Raw genomic sequence first — 18,609 nt, 5'->3', positions numbered from 1 at the left:
GCCTTGGCGGCTTGCATGGAAACAGTTAGCTAATTTAAGAGTTTCAAACCTCCATTTCATAACACACCTTCATCCCATGACACTCAAGAACTACCCTATCACGCTAAGATGAGTTCATTAGTTCTACTCGCCCGAATTCAATTTTGTAAAGCGTACGGGTTCCTTAACGTCTTAGCTATCTACTCATGTGATCAAATTCATAATTAGATCTCCCATCTGTTACCGGATTTCCCTAGACCTCACTGACTCCGATTTCGTCCAAATCTGGATTAGGTTGGGAAATTTCAAGTTACTATGAAAAAGTTTTCCGGCCCAAAATTTTTCCCCGTTGGCTTTTCTATAACGACGGGAACAAGTCGTTATAGAAAATTTAGATACTCAAAAACGATATGAAAAGTACTATAAATTGCAACTTTTTGCATATCAATATAATGAAAAAATACATCGTAAAATATTGGTCAAAGTTCTTATCGTTTGACTTTAAAAAAATCATGACAATTAAAAATAGACAGAAAAAGTATTAAGTAAGGGATAAGACGGAAGTTTCATAATTTTTTTTTTTCTTTTTTTAAAACACAGAAAGATGTAGACATTACATTAAATGATTTAAGAAAAGTAAAGAAATTCATAGAAAATAAAATGTCTAACATATTTCTATAAGTAAAACAGAATATAATAGTGTTAACATCATCATGAGATACAAATCAACTGAATGCCTTTAATTTTCAAATAATTGAAAATTCACAAATTGGACTATTTCCTTTAGGCGAAGCAATTGAAATAACAAACTCATTTGTAAAAGTAAATGATTTACGTCTTCAGATTTTTTTTAAAAAGAATTAAAGTTGATATTTTGGAGTTACAAAAAAACTTAGATATGTAGTAGAATTTATTAAAATTTTGTAAGAGAGTTTCTTTTATTATTTGTACTTGGAAAAAATCTAGATAGTCTCGAGTATTAAATAATCGAGTGAGATATTTGTAGAAGAAATTCGAATAGTCAACATAACTATAAATAGAGAGGACGTTAGGCATTTATAATCAGTCCAAAACAAAAGAATATTCTTCCATAATCAAGTTTTCCAAATTCTTCTTTTTCCGTTCAACTTCCTCTTCTTTAGTTGAATTTTCTGATCTTAGTTAATGATTTTGACTTAGCAGAAGATTTATCCGATTTAGGAGCAATCGGGTGGATTATGAGAGGGATTATTCTCTTCCTTTTGCTTTATGTATCTTGCAAAGACATAAAGCTATATGTGCCTCTCTAACAATATATATAACCATAGAAACTTAGAAAGCACTAATATAACATGATTAGCTTTGTAACTACACTAAGTTTTTTAAAAAAAATATTGAAGTATCACAACTTCTTCAGATTTCACAATTGTGAAATACCTAACTAAGGGACTATTTTGTCATTTTACAAAAAGAGAAAGAAAATAAAAATTAAAAGGGATCAACTTGATATGTTAAAAGTGACAAATAAAATGTAGGGAGTAAATAATTTGATCATAGCGATCACACGTTAAAATGATACTTTCAATTTAAATTCAGAGCCAAAGTGATAGATCTTGTTGAGACGAATTCAACACAACAAGAATCTTCTCAAAATTTCATCCACAACTTGAAAAAATTACAAATTACAGATGTAATTACTGTAGCAAAATCTAAAGAGCAAACTGACAACAATTTTCAAAATCTTTCTCAATCAAATTATGTTGTGATTCATGATGTCTCACTAATTGGAGATGATAGGTCATCATTAGATTTACCGTTCCATAAACTTTTTAGGAGATTCCATCTTGTCGTTTGAGAGAAATCAGTTGGTGAAGTTTTACTAAATTCATATTATTATATATGAATGTATAAATACCTATTATAATTTTGTATAATCTTTGTATAATCTTTGTATATTGAGTGTATATTATTGTATATGAAGTTATTAAGCATTTTTATAAAAATATATAGAGTTAAAGGTAGAAAACACATCTAAACTATTCAGTATTTTGAGTTTCATACCTGAAGTATCACCCAATAGTTAGCGAAACACGCCTCGACTAATTTTTGATGTATATACACTCTCTTTTTTGTTTAAAAATTCTGTCATGTGGCACTCCACGTGGGGAAATAGTTCTACCGTGGTAAATCTAAGTAGGTTAATATCAGGTTAAAGGTTAAAATTATCATCAATTCACCATATAAATTCTTCTTTTTCACCTCCTTAGTTGTGGTCTCGTTTCTGCGGTGGTATCGATATCTCCGACCTGAAAGGGGAGAGTTTAGGATTTTAAAAAATTCAATTAAAATGTCAGCAAATAGAGGCATTATATATAACAGATAAATGAAGATTTTATGGACAAACACACCTAGAAGCATTTCTAGACAAACACTTTTTGTCTAGTCAACGTCTAGGTGTGTTTCACTAAATACTCTCAATAGTTCAGATATAAAACTCAATAAAATAGAATAATTAAAGTATGTTTTTGTACTTTAATATGAAAGTTTTGTATATTATTGTATGTCGGACGTATGTTATTATATATCAAAGTAAATTGGTTAATTATACTTTTATAAAATATTTCCTATTTTTATATCACATATAGTGTGTTATTATTGATAGAAAATGTAAATTTTTTTGTCCACGTTATTTTGGTCATTTTCCCCACTTTTTTTTCATTATTTAGGTTCCAGACTCTCCACCATCATTCACCCACGTTATCAGTGAAGCTTTTTGATTTTCTCTTCTTTTTCTTCTGTAATGATTTTTTTTTTCATGAAAGTTTGTCTAATGAACAATTTACTTTTTAAAGTGAAAAGTTAGGTAGAATAAAAAAGAGGAGAGATACTATTAAAACACTGATTCACACGTCAACAAAATGTGAATCATACTTTTCGTGTCACGTCTGCCCAAAACGTTTAAGTTGTTCAAATATAACATAATAGATTATTGAGAAAAACAAATGTCTCCCTAATCTATTATCGAATTCTCAACTATACACTTACACTTTGCGAGGATTCTATTATCTTCCTGAATTTTTCAATAATAAAATATATACCACCCTAAAACTAGACAACCACATTCTCAACATGTAGTGATGCCCACTCGCTGCCCAACTGTTATTTTTATTATTTTTATTATTTATATTTATCTTTTCCTTTTTATCCCCTTTTTCATTAATTACAAAAATATCTTTACTCTTTTATTCCTCCTTCTTCTTCTTTTCTCTTTTGTTTTTCATTTACTTCTTCCAAATTAGTCATTCATGAAAAAAGTCGAAGCTATATTTATTATCATTTTTTCATCACTTTAAATCATCCTTCAGGCACCTTGACGAGCTTGATTACTCATCTCTTCTTTTTTTTTTTAATTTTTTTATTATGTTGTTTCTTTGTCTTCATGACACCAAATTTGTAATATTTTATTTACGGGTTGTCGATGTTAAATTCTTGGGTCTTCACCAAACAACAATAGAGATTGAAGATATGATCTGATGGTTGATGTATTTTACTGACCTAAAATCGGTGAAAAGGTAGATTAATGATGTTGATATTTTGAACTAATTTGAGATTGATAAAAATGAAAAAAGATGGATGACCCAGATCATACATCTAAAACTCATGTTTAGTTTGCTTTATGAAATTCATGATCGAAAAAATTTATTTTATAGTCATAATTGTTTTAATTCACTGAATTTCTTCAATAATTAAAAAAACTCAATAATAGAATGAATTTTTATGATGGAAGGTGTTTACTAATTCTATTTTTTTTAAGGTTTTGTTTCTCCTATCTTTCTTCTTCTGCTTTTTTTTTTTGGTCTTTATTTTGTGATTTTATTTTTTTTGGAATAGTGAGATTAAGGACGATTTGATTTTTCAGGCAATATGAGTAATAATTTTAATAATTATTTGATGATTTGCCGTGTTAGTTGTAGAAAATAGTGAAATAAATTGTAAAAATATATATTAGAAGATGGATAAAAAGATGTGGTTAGTGTAGTGATGGTGGTTCAAGGTGGAGGAAATAGTGGTGGGGTGCATGTTGAGTAATGAGAAATAGAGGGGAAAAAAGAAAAAGAAACAAAAAACTTAAAGAGAAGAGTAAAAAATATATAATTAACAAAAAGTCAAACTAAAAATATTATTTATCAATTCTTCTGACTTCCACATGCCTCGAAGAGAGTGAGGACACTCTCTGTGCCATGTCAGCATCTAAGGGTGTAATTATTCTGTTTTAAAATAGTCTAGTAGGGTGATAGGACTCTTGTGAAACATAAGTGTGTAGTTGGAAATTCGATAATATGTTGAGGGGACATTTGACTATTTTCTCTAGATTATTTAATAAGTATTCCCTCGTCCTTAATTATTTATCCTATGTTTATTTTTTTACTTGTTGATTTTAACAAATTAAAAATTAATATTTCTTTTTATCTATTATACCCTTAGTTAATATCTCTTAAAAAAGGTAAAGCTTTTTGAAAATTTTAAATTTTTAATTCATTCACTTCATAATTAATAGAGCTAAAATGGTAAAGTCATCATATCAATCTTTATTTTCTTAATAGGTGTCTATTCAAAAGTGGACAAGTAATTAGAGACAAAGGGAGTACAAAACTAGATTAAGGTCTTTAAATAAATTTCGTTTGGTCGGAAACAGGTTATCCCATGATTAATTATCCTAACATTAATTATCCTTGGATAACTTATTTCACCGTGCATATGTGATAACTTATCTCATTACTATGATATAAATGATGGGATAAGTTTGTCATGCCCCGAGCAAACACCCTAGACGTGGCCGACACTTGGAGACCATTGATGGCCCCAAGCGGACCCTTGGTCTGGCTTACTTAACTCAACGGAAGACTTAACTCAACAGAATAAACTCAATACAATAGTTTAAATGATAACATCTTAGCCACAATGACAACTTATGTCTCAAAACAAATTATCTGCAAATACATAGATAAGGGGCTCAATACTAACTGTTTGACTGTCTATGAAGCTTCTATAATACTGAGATGGATGTTGGGACAGACCCCACAACATCCTAATAAAGAAAACTAGGAAAGCGAAATAAAAGAGTCCTCCGGAATGCAAGGAGGCTCACCACTGACTCTGGAGTGCTCAACTGGATCAACGACATGATGGATGCTGATCCTGGTTACCTGCGTCTGCATCATAATAAGATGCAGGCCAACTGACATCAGTACATTGAATGTACGAGTATGCGAGTTGGAATTCTAAACAACAACTTACGCTTGAAAAGAGTGCAAATGAATACTTACATTGGCTCTGTTTAACTCATGGATAACTGAACTCAATATAAAGCAATAAGACACATGCAATATATATATAAAAAAAGCTTGTAAAACAGTGTAAACAACTTAGTTCGTTAAAGATAAAGCAATAACAAACTCAACTTTACTTGTATATAAAAGTAATATAACTTTTGTGGGAGATTCTCTAACCGACAACCACCACTATGAGCCTAAGTGGTGATACAACGTCTTGCCCACGCTACCAGAACTATCTTATACTTTGCCGTCATATAGAACGCTTAACTTAGTGGATCCACTAGTCTATGCTAAAAGCATCTTAAGGAGTCATCTAAAAAGTATGATCCTTTACTACCCATGATGGCTACATAGTTTATGGAGACTTGAGTTAATATGAACTCGCATTCCCATATCGGTGCTCAATACTACTCCAAAATATACTTAGCTTATATGTTTGTAAAAAACAAAACTCTTTCTTTGAATTGAGATAATTACTCAAAACTTAGCTTAAAAGCTCTCTTGGAATCGATGTTCCCTTTCTTGCTCAAATGTGAAAACATTTATAAACTCTTTGGGAATAGTTAGTCCCTTAATAGCTTTTCATGAGAAATGAATTCAACTCTTACTCTTTTCTTTTATTGAAAGTTGAGCCTTAAAATGAAGTTAAAACGTTTAATAAAAACTTTTGAAAACTTTAAGAAACTTTACTTTGACTTGTTTCGTAACTTCTAAACTTGACTCTTAACTTCTTTGACTTTGATCTTAACTTTCCTTGAATTGGATTATGGATTCAAGGTTCATGATCTCATGTTTATGGATGATTTCATGATGTTTAGATGTACCTTAGAGTGTTAGAATCGACTAGGAAACATAGGTACATCACTTAGGAACTAGTACGGAAAGGTGGGAACCGAATGGGGAGAACTGGCGTCCCTGACGCTTTGAGAGGCGCGGGGGGCCAGCCCTCAAACTTCAGAGGGCTCTGGCTGGCGCGACGCGCCAGAGGCCAAAGTTCAGAGGAACTTTTGTGGCGCTCTGGCAGGCGTGACGCCCCAAGCCCTTGCCCAGAAAATTCCCGATTTTCTTCTTCGTTTTTCATCTCTAAACCCTCCAATCTTCCCTAGTTCTTTCCCCAAACACTTAGGATCAATTGTACTCTCAATACACCATCAATCTAACTCGAAAAACAGCCCAGAAACATGAATCAAATCAACCCCCAAGCATTAACAATTCAACCAACAAGAATTCTACAATTTGTTCTTCAAGAACCTCACTTTTCAACATGTGAACAACTCCAAACCAAGGGATTGAAACAAGTTGGTGTGTGGGTGAACTAACCCAGCACATAAATATCTCACATACCTTAATAGGGATCACCCCCGACGAATTTCACTCGCAAGCTTGACTGAATCTTGGCTTTTCTCCCTTTCTTTCTTCCTTGCTCTTTTCTCCAAGCCCTAAGCGTGAATATAATTTTCTAATCTGACCAAAATAAGCTTTTACCCCAATAAATACCTAAAAACGAATTAAGAAATTAATTAGAGAGAAGACTACTTTGCCCTTCCCTAAATCCGGATTGAGCCTTTCCTCAATCCAACAACCCAACTTCCGGAAGGCATATCTCACTCATACGATGTTAGAATTTCATAAACTCAGCGGCGTTGGAAAGATCTCTCCAAGGGCTTTCCAACCATATCAAGAGATGCTCCTAACTCTTCCTGAGCTAGGAGTTATGGACGTTTGAAAATGGCCAAAACTCACTTTCTTACCTTAGACAATTTCCAGATTTCCTTATTCTTTCCAAAAATCAATATTTTCATATTTAATCTCTTTATAGTCGTTTGTAGGTGCGAGATGTTACAAAGTTATCCCAAACATGACAACCAAACAAGAAACCAAAATTTTATCCCATGACTATTATTTTATCCATGAGTTAAGTAATGAAAAAATTACGTTAATGAGGTGGTCAGGTGAAGGGTGATGGTGTTATATTTGAAGGCTAAGATAACACGGTATAAATATAATTATTTAACTTATCAATGAGCTATTGATTAATGTGTTAAGAAAAACTATTAAAATTCGATAACTCGTTAATAATAAAGTCAAAATTATTATCAAAATCACAAAATCAATAATTTATTATAAATAAATCAATATATTTTTTCAATTCAATTTAAACGGTCCTACTTATAGTCATGGGTGTAGCTAGAGCTACTTAAACGGTCCTATTTTATGTCATTCGTCGGAAAATGGAGTTGTATATAAATGTTAAATTCTAAATTTAAAAAAAATATATTTAAAGTTGAACACCTTTTACAAAAGTTATATTTTTAACGTAATAATAATAGGTGTCTGTTTAAATGATTTTTTCTTAATCCAAATTCAAATACATAATATTTTTGGCTTCGCCACTATGACCCGGAGACAAAGTTCAACGGAAGATTTTATGTATGGGCAGATTTGTGGTGTGGGCGCCCTGTTTTCGGACAATGAGCCCCTGCACCTTTCTTGGGAATTGATTTTCCCTATCACTCTATTTGGATAGATGATTGTTACGTTTAACTCGTATTAGTTTCGATTTTATATTAAGTGAATTCGTAAGATAATATATATTTATTAAAATAAATTTTTAAATATATAATTTAAATTATATTATTATTAATATTACTGAAATCATGAATATAACTTTATAAATATTGTAATTTACTTACTAAAAAAATTTAAACTTTAATAATGAAAAGAATTTAAATATCTACTTTGAATGATTCAATTTTTTTGGACAATAAGAAAACCCTCAAAATTTCACATAATACGAAGTAGAGGGAATATTTTAATAAGAAAATAGGGTGACACATACATCCAACTGAATTTATGTTGATAGTCTGAATAATACTGATAAATGAAATAGCTCATAAATACTAAAAATTGAAATTGAACTAGACCGAATTTATATTTATCTTAAAGCATTTTCAAACATGTAAAACTAAAAGACGGAATGTAAAACTACTCATTGTGATTTTGAATTTCAAATTTTAAAAGATACATTCAAATCTATTTTTCAATTTTATTATATTTACAAGTCCTAAAAAAAATATTCTTTTTACTCTACAAAAATTAAATCAAACACAACTTCATTTTTAATTTTTAACTTTACAAATTTTAAATAAAATAAAGGGAATAAGAAGATATATAAAATTATGACCAAATGTCTACACAATCATTTAAATTTGCCTACATTAATCTCTTGATTTTCATTCTTTCATAATTATTCTAAATCAATTTTATTGATCTTATAAAATGACAATTTATTCTTAGAAAAAAGTATTTTCAAGAATATCAATGCAAAGATTTTTCTGAGTTCTGACTCCGCCTACGCCTTGGGGCAAAATATTTATTGGGACTCTTTCCGTTGTATGTTTACGGTATTAAAAATATCTTTTTTATTTTTATTAATTTATTTTAGCATTTATTGTATTTAATTTTTTTATTTTTTGTTAGTCCAATTTAGCATATTAATGAGAAAATGCACTATTAATTAGAGCTGCGTATCGGTCGATTCGATTCGATTTTGGAATTTATCAATTATTGGTTTGTAATCATGCTAAACCGTTATGGAACCGTTAAGCTATCAGTTTATCAGTTAATGACTGTTATCGGTTCGGTTATCAGGTTAACCGTTAACAGTTCACACAATTTTCATTGACAATTACTAATGGACAAATCATTAATTAACAGTACGCAGTAGACAATAGTCATTGATAAACTTTTCCCTATTAGTCCATCACTACATAAAACACTTAATAAAACTCCATATTAACATGGACAGAGATGTCAATATTGCCCAAACTGACAAACTCAAAAGGATTCCTCATAACAACCAAGCCAATTTCAATATGAACTATAAAGAGAAACCATTACAACACTACTAACAGAAACCATTAATGATCATGAGACCATTACTAATAAAAACTTTTTCATTGCAGATTGTAGTATTGCAATATTGCATGCATATCTCACTGACTCACTCACTGTAATGAGAAGATAAAAACAAAGACTTAAAGTAAGGGAACCAACCATTTGAACCTCAATTTAGACACTTTAGAGAATGATATTCAATATAACTTGCTAGTGTGGGAGCAGTGACAGTGAATCAATGAGTGATGTCGCAGCTTTGAAATATTATTGTTAAATTTGAGTGTCAACTATGAAGTCATGGTAAAGAGTCTGAAAACTGAAGTGTAAACCCTAAAGGCTAAAAGTGCCTAAGGCTTTAAGTGATATAAATGTAATTAATTAAATTTCATATCGAGTTATTGGGACACCCGATTAGAAATATGGCCAAATCGAGACTCGAACCGATAAGCCGGTAAGAAGTTTATAGTAAATCGAGACCCGAACCGTTAAACTATTAACCCGAACTATTGACCCAATAACCAAATTATCAGTTCGGATTATCGGTTTCAGTTCGATTTTGAACAACCCTACTATTAATATGAAAATATGATCAATACATATATTTTATTTATTATTTTTTTAAAAGTGTAAATTTCATGTAAATAAAGTAAAAAGGTTGAAGTGTGTGACCATAAGCATGTGAAAATTCCTTTTTGATTTGGGTGGTTGTGAGATTTGATCTCAGGATCTCTGACTACTTGAAATATGTGATCATCTTATCTAAAATCTTAAGCTGTTAGAGAGAGTACAAATCTATTATTTAATTATATTCTCAACAAAATAAACCAATGAAATAAGTATTAGTTTGTCTTTCTTTACATAGTAATTTGCAATTTGTTATACAATATATAGGTATACGTTCTCAGTTTTTGATAGTTTCTTTACTGCTTTAATTTACGTATCACATATATATAATCTTGTTTAATACTATATATATCTCCCGAGACAGAGTATGGTGGTCTTTTTTTATTTTTTTCATTTGGTGTTCAATATTTATATTAAAATCTGATTGTTTTATTTTCGGCTTTTCACAATCTAATATATATATATAAGGAGAGACATGAACAAAATAAGATAGTAGTAAAATGACGCATTATTTTGAAAGATTTGGATTGTAATACAACGTAACCAACCCCAAATGTTTCATTACAAAACTCCTAACTATAAATGACACAAAATAAATAAAACTAGATCCATGCATAAACAGGATCAAACTAATTAACTCCACCCCATCTTTATTATTCTTCGATCTCCTCATGAAACTCTACCTAGCTAGCTACTTCCATATTGCACTGATTATTTGCCTTACTGAACCCTGCATTTATTAAATACCATATTAACCAAGTAAATTAAAACATAGTATATAGTTACGTATAATATGACTAATATTTTAACAAGTACTTAAAAAAAAAACTCCATAATTTATGACAACACAAATATCTAAGAATTGTTTTAGACAGTGTCAGTTACCTAGTGCAGTCGGTGGAGGGGCTAATCTTGTAAGGGATGTTTACGCCACAAACGCTAGGAATACCAGCAGCTTTACCAGCATCAATACCCTTAATAGCAGTAGCGGCTGATTTTAGGCAATTGCATGCCATTTTTCGGTCGGCTGGAGTCTTGGCTGCACCCAAAAGACCCTTAATTCCGCCACAGCACCCTCCGAGGGGGCCGCGGCCGGTAAGATAAGGGAGGCAAGGAGCTACGCCAGATGTAACCTGACCACAAGTCATTGCCGCCTCTGCATGGGGTGCAACCAGTATGGCCACCATGCATAAAACAACAATGCATGCAATTTTGCCAACCATTTCCATGCTTAATGAAAAAAAGATATTAGAATATTGCAAATGTAATGTGTTTTGCTTGAGTGTTGTGTGCAAAAGATAAGTGAGATTTTTGGGTATTTATAGAGGCAAAAATATGAAGTGAATAATTAATGGAAGAGTGATAGAATTTGTTGGTAGTTGAGGTTAAATTCAATAACGCTTTTCGAGGCTACACATGTTACTCTCTTTTTTACCTTTTCGATATACGTGATGATAATTGAAACTGAGACTTCATGATTTATTGGGACTTATGTTGGATATCCACTTTTTAAAAGAAAATATTTATTTTATTAACTTAGTTTTATTATGTTTTAATAGTATAAAATTTAATTATTAGTATTTTATGTGATTATTTAATGATAAGATTTAGTATCAAAAGAAAACTATAAGTTTGTTTTAATTTGCTAAAATAAAAAAATACTACACCCGTTCACTTTTATTTGTCATGTTACGTTTTTCAAAAGTTAATTTCACTAATTTTTAAAGCTAAACTAGATTACATTAATTTGATATTTTAAACAAAAAAAAATAGATATTCAAAAACTATATTAAAAATACTATAAATTGCAATATCTTGCATATCAATATGATGAAAAAAATACATCATTAAATATTATCAAAGTTCTTATATTAAAGTTCTTATAGTTTGACTCTAAAAAAGGAAATTATGACAATTAAAAATAGACGAATAGAGTAATTTTTAGTATGAGAATCAAGTACTATAATAAATGGAGAGAGTACAATGTTTAAGGAATGAACTTCTTTTTGAAAAGGATTAAAGAAAAAAAAAAAAACAAATGAATTGAAATAGAAAGTTTACTTTCCAATGACTTATAATTAATAGGATAATATATATAAAATAATTATTCTATTTCTTATTTTTGAAAAATATAGCAAATAAATATGAATAAATTAAAATGAATGGTGAAAATATTTTGTGCTGCTACTCTCCATTCAACTTTCAAGGAACTGATTTTTCAGGGTGAAAATATAATGTGATCAACGTAACACACTCTTCTAGGAGAGAGGTGTGTGTCATAGAGTATGAAATACTACCAATCAATGCGACAACAATTCATGAATATGTTATCTGCAGCGAAATCATAAATTTTGTTAAGAATAACCAAAATTTAATATATATACATATGAAAAATAATTTATAATCTATGCACTTCGTATAATTCTTTTTTATATATATTATATAATTTTTTAATAGATGGTGTCCAATTGATAATCGTGAGCTATATATGGCTACGCAACTGAATATGACATTCTCACACGTCTCACGTACCCACCATTATATAGCCATTGGGCCAGGGGCGGCTCAACATAATTCGAGGCCTAAAACAAAATTTTAATTAGAGGCCTAAAATTTAAATAAATTTTATCTGTATTTATTTATTTTTCTAAATTTCTAGATGTAAATTACTACTTAATATCTTTTTTATAAATGATTTTTTCAAATAATTTTTTTAATTATTAATTTTAGGAAGGATTTTATCAATTCAACATTGAAAAGAATTATTTTATTGAGACAAATATTATATGAATCGATAACATAGTTCTATAAGTAATAAGTTGATAAATTTTAAATAAAGATAAGAGTTAGAATCATAGAATATGATTCAGAAAGATGATAACTTGGTGTACCCTACTTTAATATGAGAAGTTACGACGAAATAAGAAAATATTTGTAATTTACTTTGTTCAACACTTTTCAGCTATTGATTCATATTTTTTGATAGAGTATTACTCTAACTATCAAAGATTTGAAGAAATAGAGTGCAGAAAGAGTTAAAAAGGATAAATAATATGAATGTTAGCAAAGAAAATAATATATATATATATATATAAATAATTACTTTTTATTATAAATAATTAATTTTTTTTCATGAATAAATTAAATATGATTTAAGAAATTTGAGGCCCCCAAATTAGGCATTGGCCTTAAAATTTATAGGCAAGAGCCGACACTGCATTGGGCCAACTTACACTTTATGGAAAGTGGCCAGCGGTCACAAGATTTTTTTAAAAAAAGAAAATAATTTTTATACTGAGCCAATGGACAGATGGACCGGTTACCGGGCCGGTCTAACTGGGCTAATGCCCCATCCGGCTACCGGTCTGGTCTAATCGGCCGATCCCTTATTGGGCCGGTCTAACCGGGCCGATCCGATCCACTTAACAGGCTTAATGCTATCAGTGAGAAATTGTGTAATATAATAAGGACCGATAGTGATTATAATAGAAAATTACTTATGAGAACCAGTTCCTTTAACATGTCTACAACAAGAATTATAAACCTTTATATACCTAGTGATTTATTTATGTACTAGGGCATTAATGGAGTTGTCAACAATCACAAGTATTGTATAAGGGAAATGGCAGCATAAAATAACGTAACACATGTTTTTATTTAATTAATATAAGCAACAACCAAATAAGATAGAACTATAGATTATTTATGTATATTTTATTATATATACATGAAGATTGGATTGTTGAAGAAGCAACAACCAAAGTTTCATTACAAGACACTGACTAGCTATATATGACTCCAAATTAAAAGACACTAAATAATAAAAAGAAACACAGATCGATACAAAATACAAAACAGGATCAAACTAGCTCGATCCCTTTTATTCTTCTCCTGACCATAATGAAATATATAGTGACTTTCATATTGTGTAGTGGATCAGCTTTCATCAGCCTTACTGGACCCTGCATCCCCATATTAAACCAACATTAGCAACTTAAAATACTTATAAAAATGCACTTTGGTCTGTAAACATGTCATGTGAAAAAGTTAGAATTAAACATGTTAGTACATCTCCTTCTATAACATATTAAACGTACGATAGTATCACAAAATAATTACTATATAGTATAAACTTATAAATTAACGTACTTGGAGCAGTCAATGGAGGGGCTAATATCGTAAGGGATGTTAACGCCACAAGTACTAGGGAGACCAGCGGCTCTGCCGGTATCAAGTCCCTTAACAGCATTAGCTACTGTTTTTATACAAGTGCATATTGTGCTTCGGTCAGCTGGGGTCTTGGCTGCACCCAACAGACTCTTAACACCACCGCAACAACCTCCTAGAGGGCCGCGGCCTTGAAGATAAGGGACGCAAGGAGCCAAGCTAGATGAAACTTGGCTGCAGCTCATTGCCTCTGCATGGGGTGCAACCACCACCATGCACAAAAACACAAAGCATACAATTTTGCTAACCATTTCCATGTTTATATCAAATGTAATGTATTTGCTTGAGTGTTGGGTGCAAAAGCTAGTGAGATGTTAGGGGTTTTTATAGGAAGTAATTGATTAATGGAGTGATGATGAGAGAATTAGTTGGTGGTTGAGGTAAATAGAGAGCTTGTCCTTTCTTCTTTTTATTATTATCTAGTTCACTTAGTTTTGGTGACCTACTTTTAAATTATTTATGTGTTTAAATTTGATGTGCTTTAGTTTGATTGGTTAACGAAGAAGAATTTTGCATCTTATTATACTACACATAAAAAATGATCCATTTTGAGGTAATTAAAATATGTTTTTAGGGGTAATTACTGATGAATGTCGATATTAAATTTAATGACAATTAATTAATGTTGATAAAGATTTTGACACTCTTGTTAATGTGTATATCTATTGTCACTAAAAGCTATTTTTATTCTAGTGTTATTTAACGTAAATAAATATATATGTCAAAAGTATTATAACTTATTGATACATGCATGGAAGAAAAACTGTTTCTCCATCCATTTAAAGTAGTTTTAAAGATTTATCAAACACTTAATTTTTCAAAAAAATAATATTTTTAACCTTCGAACAACAATACCAAACAAGCTTGTAATATCCTCGATCAAATAAAGTGGATATTTTCGTCTTCTCTAGTCAATTGCATCATGTACAATGTACAATGATGAAATGGACACATAATTCCAATCTAATAGTCGACGGAGACGTGTTGAATATGTCATGCTCACTAGTCTCACCTATCCACCAAATTCATTTATGGCGTGCTTTTAACTAGAGATTTCAAATTTCGATCTTCCTAATATGAACTTGCTTTTATTAAGAAACTTTTTATATCCTGAATATTAAAAAAAGCTTTTAACTATACCCTGAATACTAAAAAAGTGATATTTTCATAATATAACTTTATTTGAAAAATAACTAATAAATAGGAATAACATAATAAGTAGTAAGTAACCTATACTTTTTTTTTTCAATGGACGTGAAAAGCTAAATTGATGGTTAAAATATGTTCGGGGTACTTTACAATCAAGTAATTACACAATTAAGTGTAATATATTCTTTTAAAAATATTGTTTAGTTCAATCTTTCACTGTTCAAAATTAAGTTATTCAACTAATTTGGCTTCACACAAGGGAAAGTTTTCTAAAAGAAAACACTATATATATATATAGTGTAAATTTCTTCATTTCGTGACACTAATTTAATACTCCCTCCGTTTAAAAAAGAATGACCTAGTTTTCTTTTTAGTCTGTTTCAAAAGAATGAAGTTTTTCTTTTTTTGGCTACACTTCAACTTCAACTTTTCACGTGGCATGTTTAAGACCACAAGATTAAAGGGCATTATGGTATATTTGACATAACATTAATTTAGACCCACAAGTTTAAAGGACATTTTGGTACATTTGACATAACATTAATTTAGAACCACAAGATTAAAAAGTCTTATTTCTTTTCTTAAACTCTATTTCAAGTCAAACTAGGTTATTCTTTTTTAAACGGAGGGAGTATTAATTAAGAAAGGAATTCAAAGAAATATTTGACACACAGCTCCTTGCGCCTTAACTAAAAGTGAGGAATAATGAAGTTTCTATATTATATTGAATACATCATACATGTATAATGTATTGTTTGCCTATAAAGTCTGTTTATTTTGATTTTACATTGAATGTTTCATACACATCTTTTATGAATATGAATTATCTTTATTATTGTGTATTCAATTTTCATATTCTTTATATATTGCATAGATATATTATAATATAATTAAGGTTAGATAATTAAATATGAATCAACATTCGTAGTGTAAATACATGGCCTCATATATAGAATCACAATGAAATATCATCAATTAAAATTGCAATTTGAGTAGATTTTAAATCTTCATAATTGACTGTTATGGCGGTTTTTTTTTTTTAAAACCCGCAATTACGTGCACCAAATATTGGTACCGGCCGTTTAAACAAACCCCGCAATCTTTGTGCAATAAAATTGCGGCGTATGCAATATATATTTTTTTTGGGATAACTCGACAAATAATTAAATTTTATTTTGTCTATAACCTCCTCAATACTTTATAGTGAAACTTTAGTATTTAATTTTATAGAAATTTTATTGCATGGTTATATCAAACTAAGATTGATGTCAATTTAGTAATTAAACCATTAAAAATTTGTATCAATATTATAAGCCATTATTCACGGTACAACTTTAAACCAAAATAATTAATGTGAAAGCCTTGGAAAAAGGGAAACTTTATAATTCGTCTCTACTCCATAGCTAAATGGTACTCCCTCTATCCTTATTTACTTGTCCACTTTTCCTTTTATAGTTGTTCCTAATTACTTGTCCATTTTGACAAATCAAGAATGAACATTTTTTTCCTATTATACCCTCAATTAATTACTTTGAAAAAGGTAGAACCGTTTGAAAATACTAAATTTTTAATTCATCCACTTCATAATTAATAGGGGTAAAATGGTAAACTCACTATGTCAATAATTATTTTCTTAATAGGTGTGGCAATTCAAAAGTTGACAAGTAATTAGGGATAATATTAATATGAAGTTTTTATCGTTTAGATACGAAATTTTGTCTATTCTAATTTAATGTTTCGTAGTAACATTAAAATTAAAAAAAAAGTTGAAAGAAGGAATTAAATTCACAACATTGGACTAAGAAAGATAGTTGGATATGTATTACCAATATTGAGTTGTAGTACAATACAAGGCTCGAAAATGACTCCCAAAGATGGACACAAATAAAAAAAAAAACAAGAAAAAGATACAACATTAGTAATGGATCCATGAGCATGCAAGATCAAACTCGATCCATCTTATTATTATTACTTCTCCACAAGCTACATTGCATTGGAAAAATTGAGCTTTCATCGATCAGCCTCACTGGATCCTGCATGTGCCCAAATTAAACCAACATTAACAAATAAACTTAACTGACTATGTCCAAAAAAATATGCACCGTCCTTCGTAAATAGGTATTGTAGGATATATAGCAGAAAGAATTTAAGTTATATATATTTGATAGTTAATATGATTTAATCATATTATATTATTTTATTCTAACTCAATTTAATTTGATAGTATTAAAAACATACTTGGAGCAGTCAGTGGAGGGGCTGATCTTGTAAGGAATGTTTACGCCACAAGCACTAGGGATGCCAGCGGCTTTGCCCACATCAATGCCTTTAATAGCACTAGCGGCTGATTTGAGGCAAGTGCATGCCGCCTTTCGATCCGCTGGAGTCTTGGCTGCACCCAACAGACCCTTAATACCACCACAACACCCTCCTAGAGGGCCGCGTCCCTGGAGATAAGGCAGGCATGGAGCCAAGCCAGATGTAACCTGGCCGCAGCTTAGTGCCTCTGCATGGGGTGCAACCACCACCATGCACAAAAGAACAAAGCATGCAATTTTGCCAAACATTTCCATTGTTACAAAAATTGAGTAAAGATCGATAGAAATTTATAGTAGAGAATGATATAGTACTGCAAATGTATTTGTTTTGAGTGTTGGGTGCAAAAGCTAGTGAGAACTTTGAGTATTTATAGAGAGTAAATTAATTAATGGAGGAATATTGAGAGAATTAGTTGAGAGTTGAGTTAAATCAAATGATGGTGTATAATAATTAGGGAGGTGCCCATAAAGTCAAGTTTAGTTGTTACGTGACTAATTTTTATTGAACCACGCTATATACGATTTAGGGCCCTTGGTAACCTACTTTGCAGTATATGACTTGATAAATATATTTCCACCTCCGTTCATTGTATCGGTTCATTATACTAAAAGAATATATTCATTTTACTTTTCACGTTTCATATATTAAGATTTTTATTTTCATATTATTAATTACTTATATATTCTCCAAATAATTTTTTTAGACATAAAATTATTTATAATAAAATATTCATATAAATTATTGTTTATTTAGGGACGTGCAATATCCAAAATAGACAAGTGCAAGTGAACTGATGTAGTAGTGGTAAAATTTGAATGGATATCTCCTCAAAAATAGGTAATAATGAGTCGTTTGGTAGAATATATTAGAAGAAATATTGTATTTATTATCTTTCTGTATTAATTAGTAGTATATACCTTGCTTGCTTACAACTTTTCAACTTATTATGTATAGAGGCGTGTTTTACAAATATATATATTAGCATGATTATCGACCCAATTGCCCAAAACATTATATACCTTTTTCATCAGATTTGTGGACAATAGAAATGCATAGTATTTTTGATATACCAAGACAAATAATGCATAAGAAATGATTT

General features: G+C 30.3%; 3 protein-coding genes across 3 annotated transcripts; all 3 read right to left on the bottom strand.

The window, feature by feature from the left end:
* Positions 1 to 10,696: 10,696 nt before the first annotated feature.
* Positions 10,697 to 11,044, bottom strand: LOC125840051 (non-specific lipid-transfer protein 1-like). The gene has a single exon (XM_049519037.1). The coding sequence runs from the start codon at positions 11,042 to 11,044 to the stop codon at positions 10,697 to 10,699; it is 348 nt and encodes a 115-aa protein (XP_049374994.1).
* Positions 11,045 to 13,767: 2,723 nt separating this feature from the next.
* LOC125839904 (non-specific lipid-transfer protein 2-like) lies at positions 13,768 to 14,299 on the bottom strand. The gene is made up of 2 exons (XM_049518878.1): positions 13,965 to 14,299; positions 13,768 to 13,777 (listed from the first exon to the last, which is right to left on the bottom strand). The coding sequence occupies exons 1-2, from the start codon at positions 14,297 to 14,299 to the stop codon at positions 13,768 to 13,770; spliced, it is 345 nt and encodes a 114-aa protein (XP_049374835.1).
* Positions 14,300 to 17,398: 3,099 nt separating this feature from the next.
* LOC125839903 (non-specific lipid-transfer protein 2-like) lies at positions 17,399 to 17,781 on the bottom strand. The gene has a single exon (XM_049518877.1). It carries the CDS (start codon positions 17,762 to 17,764, stop codon positions 17,399 to 17,401), a length of 366 nt encoding a protein of 121 aa, XP_049374834.1. The 5' UTR covers positions 17,765 to 17,781.
* Between the last annotated feature and the right edge of the window lie 828 nt (positions 17,782 to 18,609).

This window comes from Solanum verrucosum, unplaced genomic scaffold (assembly GCF_900185275.1).
Source record: "Solanum verrucosum unplaced genomic scaffold, falcon-dt-bn FXZP01000177.1, whole genome shotgun sequence".
Lineage (NCBI taxonomy): Eukaryota > Viridiplantae > Streptophyta > Magnoliopsida > Solanales > Solanaceae > Solanum > Solanum verrucosum.
This window is presented reverse-complemented; position numbering and strand designations above follow the sequence as displayed.

Excerpts from the sequence above, each read along its gene's own strand:
- LOC125839903 (XM_049518877.1), bottom strand. The coding sequence starts at position 17,764 with ATGGAAATGTTTGGCAAAATTGCATGCTTTGTTCTTTTGTGCATGGTG.
- LOC125840051 (XM_049519037.1), bottom strand. The coding sequence starts at position 11,044 with ATGGAAATGGTTGGCAAAATTGCATGCATTGTTGTTTTATGCATGGTG.
- LOC125839904 (XM_049518878.1), bottom strand. The coding sequence starts at position 14,299 with ATGGAAATGGTTAGCAAAATTGTATGCTTTGTGTTTTTGTGCATGGTG.